This window comes from Pleurodeles waltl, chromosome 7, assembly GCF_031143425.1.
Source record: "Pleurodeles waltl isolate 20211129_DDA chromosome 7, aPleWal1.hap1.20221129, whole genome shotgun sequence".
Taxonomy (NCBI): domain Eukaryota; kingdom Metazoa; phylum Chordata; class Amphibia; order Caudata; family Salamandridae; genus Pleurodeles; species Pleurodeles waltl.
The window spans coordinates 413,197,315-413,214,547 of NC_090446.1; the positions used below are offsets into that span (position 1 = coordinate 413,197,315).

At 48.1% G+C, this 17,233-nt stretch overlaps 1 protein-coding gene across 4 annotated transcripts in view; it reads right to left on the reverse strand.

Moving 5' to 3' along the window:
• RALGAPB (Ral GTPase activating protein non-catalytic subunit beta) overlaps positions 1-17,233 on the reverse strand; it is a 1,713,320-nt gene that overhangs the window by 1,562,039 nt on the left and 134,048 nt on the right. For all 4 annotated transcript variants that reach the window (XM_069243900.1, XM_069243898.1, XM_069243901.1 and 1 more), the window contains one exon: positions 13,971-14,134. In XM_069243900.1, coding sequence (XP_069100001.1) covers positions 13,971-14,134 — 164 coding nt within the window. The remainder of the gene's footprint in view (positions 1-13,970; positions 14,135-17,233) is intronic.

The window sequence follows — 17,233 nt, forward strand, 5'->3', positions numbered from 1 at the left end:
ATAATTTTTTTAAGTGTTTAAATACTCAAACTGATAAACACTTCTGCTCTGATGGCAATGCTATTAGTGAACTAAAAGCAAGACATGGGTCATGTGTCCCCTATATGTGGGCTAGATTCTTGTGATACATGAAGCAAACTTTAGACTACTTAACCAAACAAAAAAGGATATTTTGTAGTGCGGAAATGATGTGCTCCTATTTGAAAGTGCAATCATATGTGAGAATGAAGAAAAAGGTGACTGTAAACTATTTGCATAGGATCATACAATTCAAGACCCATTTATGGGTCAATTACATTACAGTTAGGTCGAGTAGATTATTCAAGTTACTAGACATGAAGGTCTAGAAACATTTTTATAATTTTTTTGAGGCCTGCTAACCTTACAATAGATACCCAAGCAATACCATCCTTGGCGGTGGGCTGCGAACCAAGATCATACTACGAAGACCCGCAGGACCCAACAGCGTATAGTGCTCTTTCTCCGGTCTGCACTGTCCAGGCAGTAATGCTTTGTGAACATGTGCAGTGATGCCCACGGTGCTGCCTGGTAGATGTCCAGGACAAGCACTACAGGTAGTGAAAAGGGGGGGGTCATACCAACTGGCCCTCCTTTGTCCCTAAAGGGCTGGTACAGAGGGTTCCCCAAAGGAGAAACAGATCCTCCTCTCCCCATTCTCATGACTCCTCAGTATCTGAGGGGACCTTCTGCTCCACTTTGGGGGAGGATTCCCTACATAGGGACCTCAGACAATTTAAGCTGGAGGAGGCCAAGATGAGGCTGCAACAGCTGGCCCTAGACAGGGAGTCCTTGGCAGTGGAGAGAAAGAGGCAGGGTATGGGGTTAGCACCCCATGGTGGCAGCACATTCAGTTTCAGGGACACCGGGTCAGGGAGGACTCTTGACTCTAGAAACATAAAGAAAGTAGTCCCACCTTGCAAGGTGGGTGATGACACCTACAAGTGGTTTACTGTTTTGGAGAGTGCCTGTAAGGTACAGAGAGTCGCCCAAAGGCAGTGGGCTGTAATTTCGAGACTCTCCTTCTCTGACAAGGGTAGTGAAAGGTCCCTAACTGTCTGAGAAGATGCAGACAGTTACGCAGTTTTAAAAACTGCACTGTTAGATGGGTTTGGTCTGACTACTGACCAGTATAGGATCAAGTTCAGAGAGACCATGAAACAGTCCTCCAAAGATTAGGTGGATTTTGAGGTCCGTTCTGTAAAAGCTCTGGAAGGCTGGTTGCATGGGAGTAAAGTTAGTGATTATCAGGGCTTGTATAACCTAATTCAAAGAGAGCACATTTTGAATAACTGTATCTGATCAACTGCATCAATACCAGGTGGACTCTGATTTGACCAAGAATTGGGAAAGAAGGCAGACAAGTGGGTCCGGACCAGGTTGAGTGGGAAGACTCGCAGAGGGGGTGACCACAAAAAAGAAGGAATCAGGTAAGCATCAGGATAAGTGTGGGGACAATTAAAAATCAAGAGTCTTTATCAGGCCCACAAAACTCCTCTAGGGGTGGTAACAAAACCTCGTCCTCTAACTTTAAAAAGCTTTGGTGCTATATTTGTAAAAGCAAAGGCCATAGGCCAAGAGACAGCTCCTGTCCTAAGAAAGGCACCAAGCCCTCTACCACTACTAACCTCACTTCAACTCCTAGTGCCCCTTGCAATAGCAGTAGTGGTGGGACTAGTAACAGTAGTCAGTCCAAGAGTGTACCTGGGCTCACCTTAGGAACTGTAGTGGGGTCTGAGCTGATTAGAGAGACCACGGAGGCAGTGCTAGTTTCTGATGGGGGCATTGACTTTGCCATCCTTGCTGCATTTCCCTATAACATGGGTAAGGACAGGCAGCATCCCTTGACAAATGGTGCTGAGGTCTACAGGGACACAAGTGCCATTGTCACTATGGTGACTGAAAAACTGGTGTCTCCTGAACAACGCCTACATAGTCACATGTACTAAGTGACTGATGTTCGTAGTAACACTTTGTGCCATACCATGGCAGTTATTGATCTCAAGTTGGGGGGAGGGCTAAAAAAGTTGTGGCATCTTCAGACCTACCTGTAGAGTGTCTACTAGGGAATGACTTGGAGACGTCAGCTTGGGCTGAAGTGTAACGAAAGGGCCCATGCAGCAATGCTTGGCATCCCAGAGCATATCTGTGTCCACACAAGAGCACAGGCAAAGAAGCAAAAAGAGCAAGAATCTTTGGAGCCTGGAAAAATGGCCCAAGAACGTCCTAAACTCAAGAGCAGGAAGGGTAAGAACGTACCTTTCGCTGCAGCCTCTAGTGAGGATTCAACTCCAGAGGAAGAAGAATCCACTCCTTGGGTAGAACCTACACCAGAGAAGCTGCAAACTGACACAGATGAGCTCTTGGGTGCGGGGGGTCGCCACAGAGAAATTCAGTAGGGAACAACAGACTTGATCCCACACCGGAGAGCATGAGGCAGCAAGCTGCAGCACAAGAGACAGAGGATATCAGTGGCACCCATAAGGTGTACTGGGAAGACAGTTTACTATATTCAGAGGCAAGGGATCCCAAACCTGGTGCCCTCCGGGCGGTTCGTGGTCCCTCTGAAGTATAAGGAGTTTCTGCTGACCTTACCACATGATATTCCCCGGGCAGGTCACTTGGATCAAAGCAAGACTTGGGACAGGCTTGCCCCTCACTTTCACTGGCCCCACATGTCTGAAGACACAAACATGTTTTCTCACTTCTGTGTCATCTGTCAATCCAGTGGCAAGACAGGTGGCATCCCAAAGGCCCCCTTAATGCCACTTCCAGTAGTTGGGGTAGATATTGTTGGCCCCCGGACCCTCCAACAGAACCTGGGAACAGATTCATACTGGTGGTAGTGGACCATGCCACCAGGTACCCAGAGGCCATTCCTCTTAGGACCACTACAGCTCCTACAGTGGCCAAAGCCCTTCTTGATATCTTCTCAAGACTGGGTTTTCCCTAAGAGGTGGTATCACACAGCGGTGCAAACTTCATGTCTGCTTACCTAAAAGCCAAGTGGAAAGAATGTGGTGTTACTTACTAGTACACCACTCCTTACCACCCACAAACAAACAGCTTAGTTGAGAGATTTAATAAAAATACCAAAGGTATGATAATAGGACTCAGAAGGAGGTGGGATGTCCGGTTACCATGCCTCCTCTTTGCCTATACGGAGGTCCCTCAGAAGGGTGTGGGCTACAGCCCATTTGGACTTCTGTTTGGACACCTTGCTAGAGCTCCCCTTCCTCTTGTTAGAGAAGGCTGGGAGCAACCTCTCAGGTCCCCCAAGCAAGACACAGTGGATTATGTGCTTGGCCTCAGATTGAGGATGGCTGAGTACATGTAGAGGGTCACTAAAAACCTTCAGGCCAGCCAGGAGTTGCAGAAACAACGGCTCGACCAGAAGGCTGAACGTACTGTGTAACCGCCAGGACAAAGTGTGGGTCCTGTGGTCCCCACACCATTGTGGAGAAAAAGGTTAAGATTATGTACCGGGTAGACCTTGGCACTCCCAGAAGCCCCCTCAGGGTGCTTCATGTGAACCACCTTAAGCCCTACTATGACAGGTCTGATGTGACTCTGCTCATGGCAAGTAATGAGGGACAGGAAGAAGAGATTGACTCTCTCCCTGACCTCTTCTCCCACACTGCAGTTGATGGCTCAGTTGAGGGGGTAGTGGTTGCTGACTGCCTCCGAGTCACAAAAACAGGACTGCAGAAACCACCTAGGACAGTTCTGAGAACTGTTCTCCCTGACACCTGGTCAAACCACATGGTGTGATCACACCATTGACACAGGGGACAGCTTGCCTGTGAAGAGCAAAATTTACAGGCAGCCTTATCACGTCAAAGACTGCATCAAGTTTGAAGTTCAGAAGAAGTTAGACCCAGGAATCATAGAGCCCTCAGGCAGCCCTTGGGGTACAGTCCTGTAGTATTTGTCCCAAAACACCACTCCCAGAATGGAAAAAGGGAAATTAGGTTTTGTGTAGACTACAGAGGTCTCAACACTGTTACGAAAACAGATGCTCTTCTTGTCCCTAGGGCAGATGAGCTTATAGATAATCTGGCATCTGCCAAGTATCTTAGCACATTTAATCTGACTGCTGGCTATTGGCAGATCGATTAACAGAGGCTGTGTAGGAAGTTGGCTCTGTATATACTATTTCAAAGTAAGAAGTAGCATGCACAGAGTCCAAGGGTTCCCCTTCGAGGTAAGATAGTGGCAAAAAGAGATAATTCTAATGCTCTATTTTGTGGTAGTGTGGTCGAGCAGTAGGCTTATCAGAGTGCAGTGTTAAGCATTTGTTGTACACACACAGGCAATAAATGAGGAACACACACTCAAAGACAATTCCAGGCCAATAGGTTTTTATATAGAAAAATATATTTTCTTAGTTTATTTTAAGAACCACAGGTTCAAGATTTACGAACAGTACTTTAAATGAAAGGTATATCACTTAGGAACTTTAGGAACATTGAATTAGCAAAATAGCATATACAGTTTTCACACAAATGGCAATAAGCTATTTTAAAACTGGACACAGTGCAATTTTCAACAGTTCCTGGGGGAGATATGTGTTTGTTATTTTGCAGGTAAGTAAACCACCTACAGGGTTCAAATTTGGGTCCAAGGTAGCCCACCGTTTGGGGTTCAGGGCAACCCCAAAGTTACCACACCAGCAGCTCAGGGCTCGGACAGGTGCAGAGGTCAAAGTGGTGCCCAAAACACATAGGCTTCAAAGGAGAAGGGGGTGCCCCGGTTCCAGTCTGCCAGCAGGTAAGTACCCGCGTCTTCGGAGGGCAGACCAGGGGGGTTTTGTAGGGCACCGGGGTGGACACAAGTCATCACAAAAAGTACACCCTCAGAGGCACAGGGGCGGCCGGGTGCAGTGTGCAAACAGGCGTTGGGTTTGCAATGTAGTCCAATGGGAGACCTAAAGGTCTCTTCAGTGATGCAGGCAGGCAAGGGGGGGGGGCTCCTCGGGGTAGCCACCACCTGGGCAAGGGAGAGGGCCACCTGGGGGTCACTCCTGCACTGGAGGTCGGATCCTTCAGGTCCTGGGGGCTGCGGGTGCAGTGTCCTTACCAGGCGTCGGGTCTTTGAAGCAGGCAGTTGCGGTCAGGGGGAGCCTCTGGATTCCCTCTTCAGGCGTCGCTGTGGGGGCTCAGGAGGGTCAACTCTGGCTACTCACGGGCTCGCAGTCGCCGGGGAGTCCTCCCTGTAATGATGGTTCTCCACAAGTCGAGCCGGAGGCGTCGGGTGCAGAGTACAAAGTCTCACGCTTCCGGCGGGAAACGTGTATTCTTTCAAAGTTGCTTCTTTGTTGCAAAGATGCTTCTTTCTTGGAGCAGAGCCGCTGTCCTCTGAAGTTCTTGGTCCTTTTAGATGCAGGGTAGTCCTCGGTAGGCCAATGGCTACTAGCCCTGAGGGTGGCTACACCCTCTTTGTGCCTCCTCCCTGAGGGGAGGGGGGCACATCCCTAATCCTATTGGGGGAATCCTCCATCTGCAAGATGGAGGATTTCTAAAAGTCAGAGTCACCTCAGCTCAGGACACCTTAGGGGCTGTCCTGACTGGCCAGTGACAACTCCTTGTTTTTCTCATTATCTCCTCCGGCCTTGCCGCCAAAAGTGGGGCCGTGGCCGGAGGGGGCGGGCAACTCCACTAGCTGGAGTGCCCTGGGGTGGTGCAACAAAGCGGGTGAGCCTTTGAGGCTCACCGCCAGGTGTTACAGAACCTGCAGGGGGAGGTGAGAGGCACCTCCACCCAGTACAGGCTTTGTTACTAGCCACAGAGTGACAAAGGCACTCTCCCCATGTGGCCAGCAACATGTCTGGTGTGTGGCAGGCTGCTAAAACTAGTCAGCCCACATTGGTAGTCGGGTATTGTTTCAGGGGGCATCTCTAGGATGCCCTCTGGGGTGTATTTCACAATAAAATGTACACTGGCATCAGGGTGCATTTATTGTGCTGAGAAGTTTGATACCAAACTTCACAGTTTTCAGTGTAGCCATTATGGTGCTGTGGAGTTCGTGCATGACAGACTCCCAGACCATATACTCTTATGGCTATCCTGCACTTACAATGTCTAAGGTTTTGCTTAGACACTGTAGGGGCATAGTGTTCATGCACTTATGCCCTCACCTATGGTATAGTGCACCCTGCCTTAGGGCTGTAAGGCCTACTAGAGGGGTGACTTATCTATGCCATAGGCAGTGTGAGGTTGGAATGGCACCCTGAGGGGAGTGCCATGTCGACTTAGTCATTGTATCCCCACCAGCACACACAAGCTGGCAAGCAGTGTGTCTGTGCTGAGTGAGGGGTCCCCAGGGTGGCATAATGTATGCTGCAGCCCTTAGAGACCTTCCCTGGCATCAGGCCCTTGGTACCAGGGGTACCAGTTACAAGGGACTTACCTGGATGCCAGGGTGTGCCAATTGTGGAAACAAAAGTACAGGTTAGGGAAAGAACACTGATGCTGGGGCTTGGTTAGCAGGCCTCAGCACACTTTCAAATCATAACTTGGCATCAGCAAAGGCAAAAAGTCAGGGGGTAACCATGCCAAGGATGCTAAACCTAAAACAGCATTTTCTACCATTGGTGGGCATTATCACTTCAGTGTGATGCACTTTGGGTTGAAAAATGCATCTGCCACATTCCAAACGCTGGTGAATACATTTCTCCAAGGACTGGAAGACTGCAGTGCAGTTTATCTTGATGATATTGCTATATTTAGCTCCACCTGGGAGGATCACCTGGTCCACCAGTGTAATGTTTTGGAGGCCCTGCGAAAAGCAGGCCTCACGATCAAGCCCTCTAAGTGCCAGATAGTGCAGGGGAAAGTGGTCTAACTGGGCCACCTGGTAGATGGCGGCCAGATTCATGCACTTCAGGGGAAAAGCCAAACTATTTTGGATTGGACAGCCCAACTACCAAGACCCAGGTTAGAGACTTTTTTGGCCTCACTGGGTACTACAGTAGGTTCATTAACACCTTGGGTGCGGGCATCGGCCAGTGGCCGACGCCCGCATTACCTCCCTGGTGCGGGTCACGACCAGTGGCCGACACCAGGGAGGGGGTTAATAAATCTTCAGGTGTGTCGCACCCGAGGATTTATTTATTTTTTAATTCCCGGGAGACACGGAAAAGCTTCTGTGTCTCCCCCTCCCCTTTGTGACATCAGCGCGCCGCGAGCCGCGCTGACGTCACTTTGTGGATTTCCCCATCGGAGCAGGAAGCGGCCTTTCTTACAAGGCCTTCCTGAAAGTGTTTCCTGGCCCCTGACAGCTGCGATCGGGGGCCAGGAAACACCACTAGACACCAGCAGGGATTTCCCTTGGGGGGGGTCGGCCCCCTTGAAAAATGCCGGGGGGCATATTTAAAAAAGAAATAAAGGTAGGTGTCCCCTGGGGGGGGCTCAATTGTATTTAAAACAAAAAAAAAGAAAAAGAAATAGACAGGGGGTCGCCCGTGGGCAGGGCAACCCCCTGTGGGGGCAATATTTTTTTTTAGTTGTTCTAGGGTTTCCCTGGGGGCCATTTTGGCCCCCAATGAAACCATACAACAACTAATATATATATATATATATATATATATATATATATATATATATATATATATATATATATATATATCACTTTTGTCAATACGTGTGTGGTTTTCCTTCGGGGCTGCGGTCGGCCCCCAGGAAAACCAGACCCACATATAAAAGTGTTTTTTTTTTCCTCTTTGCAGCCCGTTTTCCTTAAAGGAAATTGTAGCCCCTCTTAATTATCTCACCTCCAAAAAGATGCCCAAGAAAGTTTTGTGGACAGCTAGCTGCCAAGAAGCCTTTGAGGCCCTTAAACGAAGCCATGTGCTCTGCTCCTTTTTAAAGAAGCCCTGCCTACTCCAAGCAATTGATAGTAAAGACAGATGCTTCTAAGGGAAGGGTTGAGGCAGTACTGTCATAACAGAATGCAAAGGGCCAGGACGAAACTGTTGATTTTATAAGCAGAAGGTTGACCCCAGCAAAAAAGCGCTGGTCCTCCATAGAAAGGTGCATAAATCGGTTTGCACCAGTCAAGGGAACTCTGGTCCCTGCTCTTGCACGAAATTGGACAAAGAAAGGGGAATAACTACTAAACTGTCCATCAGTGGTGCCCAGAGCTCCTACAGATGGCCACTTGATTCTGCAATCTTGAATCCAAGGTGGGTAGAGGGCCCTGGGAGCATCTGAGTGGCCAGGTCAGGCAGGTGATGTCACAGCCCCCTCCTGATAGGTGGTCGTCCTGCACGGTGACCAATCCCCCTTCCTGGGCTATTTAGGGTCTCCCTCTTGGGTGCGTCCTCAGATTCGACGTGCAAAATTTCAGTAGGACTCCTCTGCATCATTTACTTCACCTTCTGGCCGCTGGAACCTTAACTGGAAACTCCAGGAACCGACAATCTGCAACTACAGCAACCACTCTGATCTACAACATTGTTTCTCCAGCTCCTTCTAGCTACTGCAACATTTCCCCAGCTGTGCATCCTCGCAAGGAGTCTGCATAAGAAGCAAGAGGGAATCTCCCTTGGAGTGAAGGAGTCACTCCCCTGCCTCCGCAAGCACTAACTGCAATGACAAATGGCTACGTGGATCTCCTCTCCTCAAAAGATGCATGGATCCTGCATCACAGCTGGTGGTCTGGAGTGGTGCCCTTGGTCCTCTCTACCAACTGTTCAACTTGGGAGATGGTAAGTCCTTGCCTCTCCACACAGGACAGTGCCACTGTGTACCGCATCTCTTGGAACTACCAAGGCTTGTTGGCATCTCCTCCAAGGGCTCTTCAGGCTCCATGTAGCCCAGCCCCAAGCACTCTTCCCTGCGAAGCACAGCCCTCTGTGTGCTTCTCCGGCGACGTGGGACTTCTTTGTAGGAGTGCTGCGTGGGCCTCACAGTGACTCATGGGCTGGCTGCCTATGGGTTGCCTCTGGGGGCTGCCTCCTCTTCCTGTGTCTCTCCTCACTGCTAAAGACCACCTGGAACTCCCCTCCGTGGGTTGAGTCCCTCTAGACCTTGCTGGTCCCCGGCAGTTCCGCATTTCTTCTTCAGCGACATTTGCCTTTTTCAAGGCTTGTTGGTGGTTTTTCCACACCACTGAACAAATGCAATCCTTCTTACGGGTTGGGACGTCAACTACATCACTTCCGGAACTCTTCAGCTGCTCCAGTGCTGCACTGCTACCTGTCTTCGTTCACAGTCGACCTGCTCCTGCATCCACAGACCAGTGCGTTGTGGATCCTGCCATTATCAATAGACTTGATGGTACACCATGCCACAAATTTGTGCTGACAGGTGTATACCGTTTCGGTGGAGGGACGCCTGGCTGCCAAGTTAACATTGCTGACTTCGGGCAGAAGGTCGAAAGCTGACAACTGCTGCTGCTTAATCTCCACGCAAGAAGGCACAGACTAGACAGGTTCGGGTGGAGAACTGTCCCCTGCTGCTGCAACAGAAGATCCTCCCAAAGGGGCAGTCTGATTGGAGGATGCGTGGCCATGCTCAGGAGCTCGGGATACCATGCTCTGTGTCCAGTCCGGAGCCAAATAATTACTTGGGCCTGGTCGCTCTTCATCTTCTTCAGAACTCTGGACAGAAGTGGTATTGGTGGGAAGGCATAAAGTAGGTCCGAGTTCCACTCGAGACGAAAAGTGTAGCTCAGCGAGTGCCGCCTTGGAAAGTCCAGCATGCAAAACAGCTGACATTGCACGTTCTCTGCGGAGGCAAACAGATCTAACCAAGGTTGTCCCCACTGAGGGAAGACCTTGCAGCACTTCCAGATGTAGACGCCATTTGCGATCGACAATGCATCAACAGCTGAGCTTGTCTGGTCTGACACTCAGAGAGCCTACCAGATGTTGAAGCACCAGGGATATGGCCTGGTGTTCCAGCAATGTCCAGAGTCGCAGAGCCTATTGACAAAGGGTCCATGACCACACTCCGCCCTGCTTGTTGGAGTACCACATGGCGGTGTTGTTGTCCATGAACACCTGCACCACTTTCCCTTTAAGAGAGGGAAGGAAGTCTTTCAATGCAATCGTAGTTCCCTCTGAGATCTGGACCATGTCAGAGAGGTTCCCCTGATGCTACGCCCACTGGAATTTCAGGTCCCACTTGTAGGAACCTGGCCTGGTGTGTGGTGTTTACACCTTGTACCAGGTACAGGCAACCCCTTATCAGTTAGTAACAGGGTCTAGGAAGCCAGGGTTCTCTAGGGGTAGCTGTGGATGAGCAGCCAAGACTTATCTAGGAGTGTAAAGCATTTGCAATACCACACTAGTTACACAGTAAATTATCACACATGAAAGGAACCACACAGGGTTACAAACATAAAGGTAAGTTATTATGGTAATACTCAACTAGACTACTTATAGGCAGTCCCCCAACTGGAGGTAAGTACACATTATATAAATACATATACACATTTTATATATATATATACACATACACACACACACATACATATATATATATATATATATATATACACACACACACACACACATACATACATATACACACACCAAGCATTGGTAAGTAATAGTAGAAAATACCTAGGTGGGGGGGGGGGGGGCGAGGAGGCAAACCATATACTAAAATAGTGGAATGTGAAGTTAGATCCCCTGATCCCCCACCCAAGGATATGTGGAGTAGTTAGTCGGGAGCTTGGAGAACTCGGAACCCCGAGAGGTGAGTAGGCAAGTACTTATATGACCCCCAGCGCCCAGGACAGTAGAAGTAAATTACCTGGTTTTCCCACAGGCTAACAAGGGGACTTAGAAAAGGAACTCTGCAAGAACAGGACCAAACCAGAGGAACCCAAAGGTGGATTCTGGAAGAAGACGACCTGCAAAAGAAGGGGATAGAGTCCAGTCCACGATGGAGTGTCCAGAAGGCGCCACTGCCCACCTTTCTGTGGGTGAAGACCTGTGTTGATAAAGGAGGATGAAGACCAGCTGCGGAGTCCAGTAGCTGAGGAGGATTCCCCAGAGTTATGCAGAAGATGTCCCAAGCCGGTCGACAGATTGCAAAGGGGTCAGCAGTCAGGAAGACCACCAACAAGCCTTGGCAAATGCAAACCAGGGTAGAAGAGGAGTTGCAGAGCTGAAGAGGACCAGCAAAGCCCTGGGTACTCTGACCTGGGAGGGGAGTACGGGCTGACCCTCAGCAGTCTAGAGAGCTAGCAGAAGCAGTTGCAGCCCCAACAGGCAACCTACTGGCAGCAGGTACAGTAAGTTGCAGTGAAGCCCAGTCAGCACACCTGGAGAGGAGTCACACATTGCTGGGGCAGCAGAGGAGAGACTGTTCTTGCAAAGGATTAAGTACTGGAGACCAGGGCTACTTGAAGCCTGAAGATCCCTTGAAGCAGGAGTCAACAAGCCTTGGTTGCTGCAAAAGTCGCGGAGCAAGGGATTCCTTCCTACAAGGAGAGGCAAGGGGTCAGACAGAAGGCAGAGAGGACCAACAGGACCACTCAGACCCACCACCTGTGTTGCAGGATCCATACAGTTCCAAAGGAAAGCAGATCCACGCAGCGGGACGTCGTTGCTTTAGATGCCTGCAGATGCAGGGGAGTGACTCCTTCACATCAAGGGAGATTCCTTCTTGCTTCTTGGTGCAGCGGAAGTCTTGCTAACCCCAGAGGATGAACAGCTGTGGAAATGATGCAGTTGCTGGAAGTAGCCAGGGGAACAATTTTACAAGGCGAGGTTGTCTCAGGCGTAGCAGTCTTGTTCCTGATGCATCCAGTTGCGGTTCCGGTGTCCAGGAGCAGAAGAGGTTGATGCAGAACAGTCCTGGAAGAGTCTTGCACACCGCAACTGGTGACCCACACGCAAAAGAGTGCCTAAATAGCCCTATAATTGAATTTGGTTACTTTGCATTGTGACCACCTATTAGAGGTGGTCACTAATGTCACCTGCCTGACCGGGCCACTCAGCTGCTCCCAGGAGCCTCTGCACATCTTGTTTTCAAGATGGCAGAATAGAGTTGCCACCTCGAGGAGCTCTGGTCACCACCCCTGGGGTTGTGATGGACAGGGGAGTGGTCACTCCCCTTTCCTTTGTCCAGTTGTGTGCCAAAACAAGGACCGGGGGTCCCTGGACTGGATCAAACCGGTTTAAGCAAGGAAGACACCAAATGTGCCCTTCAAAGCAAACTGGTGGCTTGGGGAGGCTACCCCTCCACACCCTTTTAACATCCATTTCCAAGGGAGAGGAGGTCCTGCCATTGGGGTAACTTACAGTGACCTGTAGTGAAAGGGTGCATGCATCTTTTTACGCTGGCTGCAATGTTAGTTCTGCAGACACATTTTGCATGGGCTCCCATGGGTGGGACAATACATGTTGCAGCCCATGGGGACCCCCTGGTGCCCCAATGCCCTGGGTACCTAGGTACCATATTTCAGGGAATTATATGGGGGCACCAGTATGCCAATTATTTAGTGTGCTGAGTTCTAAGCAACCAAATTTAGAGGGAGAGAGCACAGTTTAGCATGATCACAGTTAACACAGTCAAAATATACAGACAACAGGCAAAAAGTGGGGGTAACCATGCCAGAAAGAGGGTACTTTCCTATACACCCATATACTATTTTGCACTCTTCCAAGTAAAGCATATCCAAAACTGCTAGTCACCTATTTCAACTAACTGAGGTGGGTGAGATTCCTACATAGGTTTAAGACAAACATCTTTTTCATGTCATTTATAGCCCGGAATCAAAGCGTAATTTTCATCATGGTATTTTAACAATCATGTAAAGGTTGCACTGAGGTTTCTTTTTTTAACTGTCATCTGAAACCAGAAGGAGCAAAGGGAAGAGGTCTGCCTTAAAAGTGCTAATGTATGTAAACAATATGCGTACATGCCTGTGTTAGACCAATAAGGCAAAACCTACATGCTTTGTCAATGCTTTTTAAGATGGCGACCTCCCCCCCCCCCCCCGACCCCCGCCACCCCCAATTAGGCACTTCAAAGCTCAGGACACTGCCAGAGCAAACACGAGTGAAAATCGCATCCTGATCTTCAAGGAGCTGAACAACCTTGTCCCCTAACTTGTGTGCAGGCTTGTCTACCCATATACGAGACCAATAAATCTCTCATCTCTACCCAAGGTTGAAACAATGATTTAAGAATGCTTATGGTTTGTAATACTGCGATGGAGGTACATAAGGATTCTTCATTTGTTGGCCAGTGAGAAAAAAGGCAGTAGTGTTTTTGAAGCAGAAAAGACAGCCTTAGAGGTCACCTGACTGTAATCTGAAGACAGCCGATAGCCTTAGGATCATATGGAAGTGACTTATGGATAGTGGGCTATCAGAAAATGGATAAGGTTTACATAGCAGTCACCATAAGGTTTGGAGTTTTCTTTCTTCCTGCGAGCACAAGAGGAATACGGGCACCCACTGCTTCGACTATCAAGTCTCCAGAGTTAAGGAATAACTGGAATAGTAATTTTGCACTTTGGGGCATATTTCTCATCAGGTTGTTTGTTTTGCACGGTCTGTGTATTATACTCATGCTGGAATGTTATAATAAAAACATTTCCTGATGCTTTATGTGCTGCTGGTTTAGACTAAGTACATTTATTTTCAGACTCAAGGAAAACCTAGATGAGCTGGTCCATTCACAGAGCATGGGGTTCTGATGTGGATGATGCCACAGAAATTGCTTCACACAGTTTGCTTCATGATACTGGGAATTTATGGAGATAACCCAGTAAGCAAGGCTATAGAACTCGTCGGCTTTACCTAGGATTACTCCTCTGGGGGTCATGTGTGGATTTATTATAAAGAGACTGCATCAGAGCATTGTATGTAGCTTTAAAACTGTTAGGTGTACTAACTTTGTCAATGCTGTTCCAAAAGCTATCCTTAATATCTCAGTGCAAAATATTCACTTTAATAAAATCAGCAAGCAAAATACAAACTGTAAACATACCAGGGACAGTTGGAGCAGCCAAAAGGGTGTCATTAACCTGCAGTAGGAACAACAAAAGAGCTTCCCAAGTCTCTCTTGCCATGATGGATGATTCACGAGCCAGTTTCTGGACAGCTCTTAAAACTTGCATGCATAGCCTGATTTGACTTGGACCTTGATCCTGCCTATAAAACAAGATTTATAAAGTTTATCTTAATTAATGGAAACATTTTCTCCAACAAAGTAAAGTAGTACATTCATGGGTATAATTAACTTATTTGGTGGTTCAGTGCATTACATTCCACATGACCCACAAGTAAGATCTGTATCCACCCACCACCCGTTCCTCCTCTCATATCTCCTTAGACAAGTGTACGCCCAAGTCAGCAAATAAAACTCCAGAGTTTCCTGCCTTTTTTATCGGTCTCTCAAGCCAAAACCACTTCCTGTACTCCCTTACCTTATCCAGTACCCCGGCATGGGAGGGGAAATGAAACCAAGAACAGCAGCTACTGTTGACAAATAGCTCATTATGCTTGCTTCAGTCAGCCACAGATTCCTTACCTTAGAACAGTGGTTCCCAGCCTTTTGACTTCTGTGTACCACCTTTTTATCATTACCGGAAACCGGGGACCTCCACTGAATCATTTTTGGAATTCAGGGTACCCCCAGTCATTACTGGAAGCCGGCGACGCAAGCCTAAACATTGTAGATTATTTGAAACGCAAAACAATACACAAAAAAACAGAAACAATCATTCAAACAACACATGCACGCATGATAACACATTTTATTTCTTTTTTTGAACAAATATGAATAAGAAATAATTTTAATAGAAAGGTTGGAGCTTTTCTAAATTCAACTGAAGCCAAACATCGACCATGCTATATTCCGTTTGATGTACCTGCACTGCTCCAACAAATCAAGCGGAGGACACTAATTTAATTTTTAGCTTTCAACTTTCAAATTGCTTGACATTTACAGTATGCTTTTGTATTTTCAATTCTACTATTGGCCACTTTATTTAAATACACTTTATTAATCTGTTAATATTGTTTAATTTTCCAAGTAGTCACAGATCCCCTGAGTAGACTTTGCAGACGCCCCCACCCCCAAGGGGTCCTCAGACTACAGGTAGGGAACCACTGCCTTAGAATATTCCCTAGGCACAGACTGGATCTAGAAACGTTTGGTGAGCAGTACACATTCACGCCGCTAGGTAACATAATTCCGCTCAGCATGGCATTGGTGGCATCCCCGCCGGAAGTCACTTGTACTGTGCCTATATAGGTAGTACCCCAGCGCACGTCATTTTCTTTCACACCTTTCCATGCCAGAAGTGCAGAGCCACTAGAAACATTGACTACTGGTGCGTTAAGCGAGGACCCTTTAAAGGGGAACAGCCCTTTACTCCAAAATCCATTCGTAGAGCGGGAAGGACGGGTGGGTCTGTAAGGAATCTGCGGCTAGAAAGTTTCTCTACCAGATAAGGCGTTAAACCACAGGTAGAAACGTATTCATCTGATAAGTACTTGTAGCTGCAAATGCCTTACTTAGAACAGATACGTAAACATCTATGGGGAGGGAGCAGCATAGGGAGTAAATGAATAAGTCATGTAGGACTGAACGGCCAAAGTGACAGTCAAGCTGGATCTGACTATCCAGGCAGTAATGCTTTGTAAACATGAGCAAAGAAGCCCAAGTTGCTGCCTGACAGATATCCAGGAGAGAAACTCCACAAGTTAACGCAGTGGTAGCAGCCTTGGCTCTGGTAGAATGAGCTCACAAGCCTTCAAGAGGTTGCTTTTTTCTAGTGTGTAGCAGAACTTGATGCAGAGCACTGTCCATCATGAAATGGTCCGTTACTGCACCACCTTCCCTTTCTTTGCTCCAACATACCCTGCGAAGTGTTGACCATTCACCCCAAACTCTCATGAGGTCAAGGTAGAATGACAACGCTCTTTTTTTTGATCCAGCCGATGGAGTCTCTTCTTTTTTAGAGGGCTGAGGCGGAGCATAAAAATGTAGGCAGAGTGACAGACTGGCCTACGTGAAAGGAGTTGCCACCTTCGGTAAAAATGATGCCCCAGTCTGAAGGACAAGCTTGCCTGGGAAGATGTGAATAATGTGCTGACCGTGCCTGTAAATGACTGACTCTCCGGATAAACGTTAAAGCACTAAGAAAGGCATTTTGATGGTGAGAAGCCCAAGTGGACTGTTGTGTAGTGGCTTGAAGGGTGCACACATCAATAATGTGACAACTAAGTTGAGGTTCTACTGTGACATAATGAAAGGCGTTGGTGGAAGCACATGATGTAGACCCCCTTAAGGAACATATACATAACAGGAGACTGCAGAAACAAATATAACCTTTTAACACCCAGAATAGAACCCTGTTGGTCATGGCAAGAATAAACATGAGAACCTGGGAAACAGGTGCAGATAGAAATCAACGTGTTTTTTTGTAAACCATGCCACAAACCTGCTCCAACGGCAGGCATATACAGTCTTGGTGGAGGGACGCCAGGCTGCCATATAACGTTGCAGACTTCAGGCAGATGTTAAAAATTGGTCAACTGATGCTGCTCAATCTCTACACATGAAGACAAAGCGTTTGCAGGTTTGGATTCAGAACCCTGCTCTGCTGGTGCGACAAAAGAGCCTCCCGAAGAGGTAGCCTGATCGGCAGACCAGTGCTCAAGCACAACAGCTTGGGATACCAAACTCTAGGTGCCCAATCTAGAGCCACAAGAATTGGGCCACGTCGTTTCTGATATTCTTCAAAACTCTGGGCAGGAAAGGCATACAGGATGCCAGAGCTCCACTCAAGACAAAAAGCGTCTCTGAGCGAGAGCAGCTTTTCAAACACCAGCATGGAAATCTGCTGACCTTGCACGTTCAAGGCACAGGCAAACAGATCTATCCAAGGCTATATCCGCTCTTGGAAGGAACCTTGCATCACCTCCAGATGGAGATGCCATTTATGATCTGCTAGGCCTCAATCGCTGAGTTTGTCCACTCTAGAGTTCAGAGAGCCCTCCTGGTTTTGAACCACTAGAGATATGCCCTGGTGTTCCAGCCAAAGCCATAGGTACAAGGCCTCTTGACAAAGGGTCCATGACTCCTCCCCGCCTGTTGCAATGCTATGTGGCGGTGGTGTTGTCCGTGAAAACCTGTAACAGCCTTCCTCTGACTGAAGGAAGAAAAGCTTCCAATGCCATTCAGATGACTGGAACCTCCAACCGAATGATGTGCAATCTGTATTCCACTGGAGACCAGAGTCC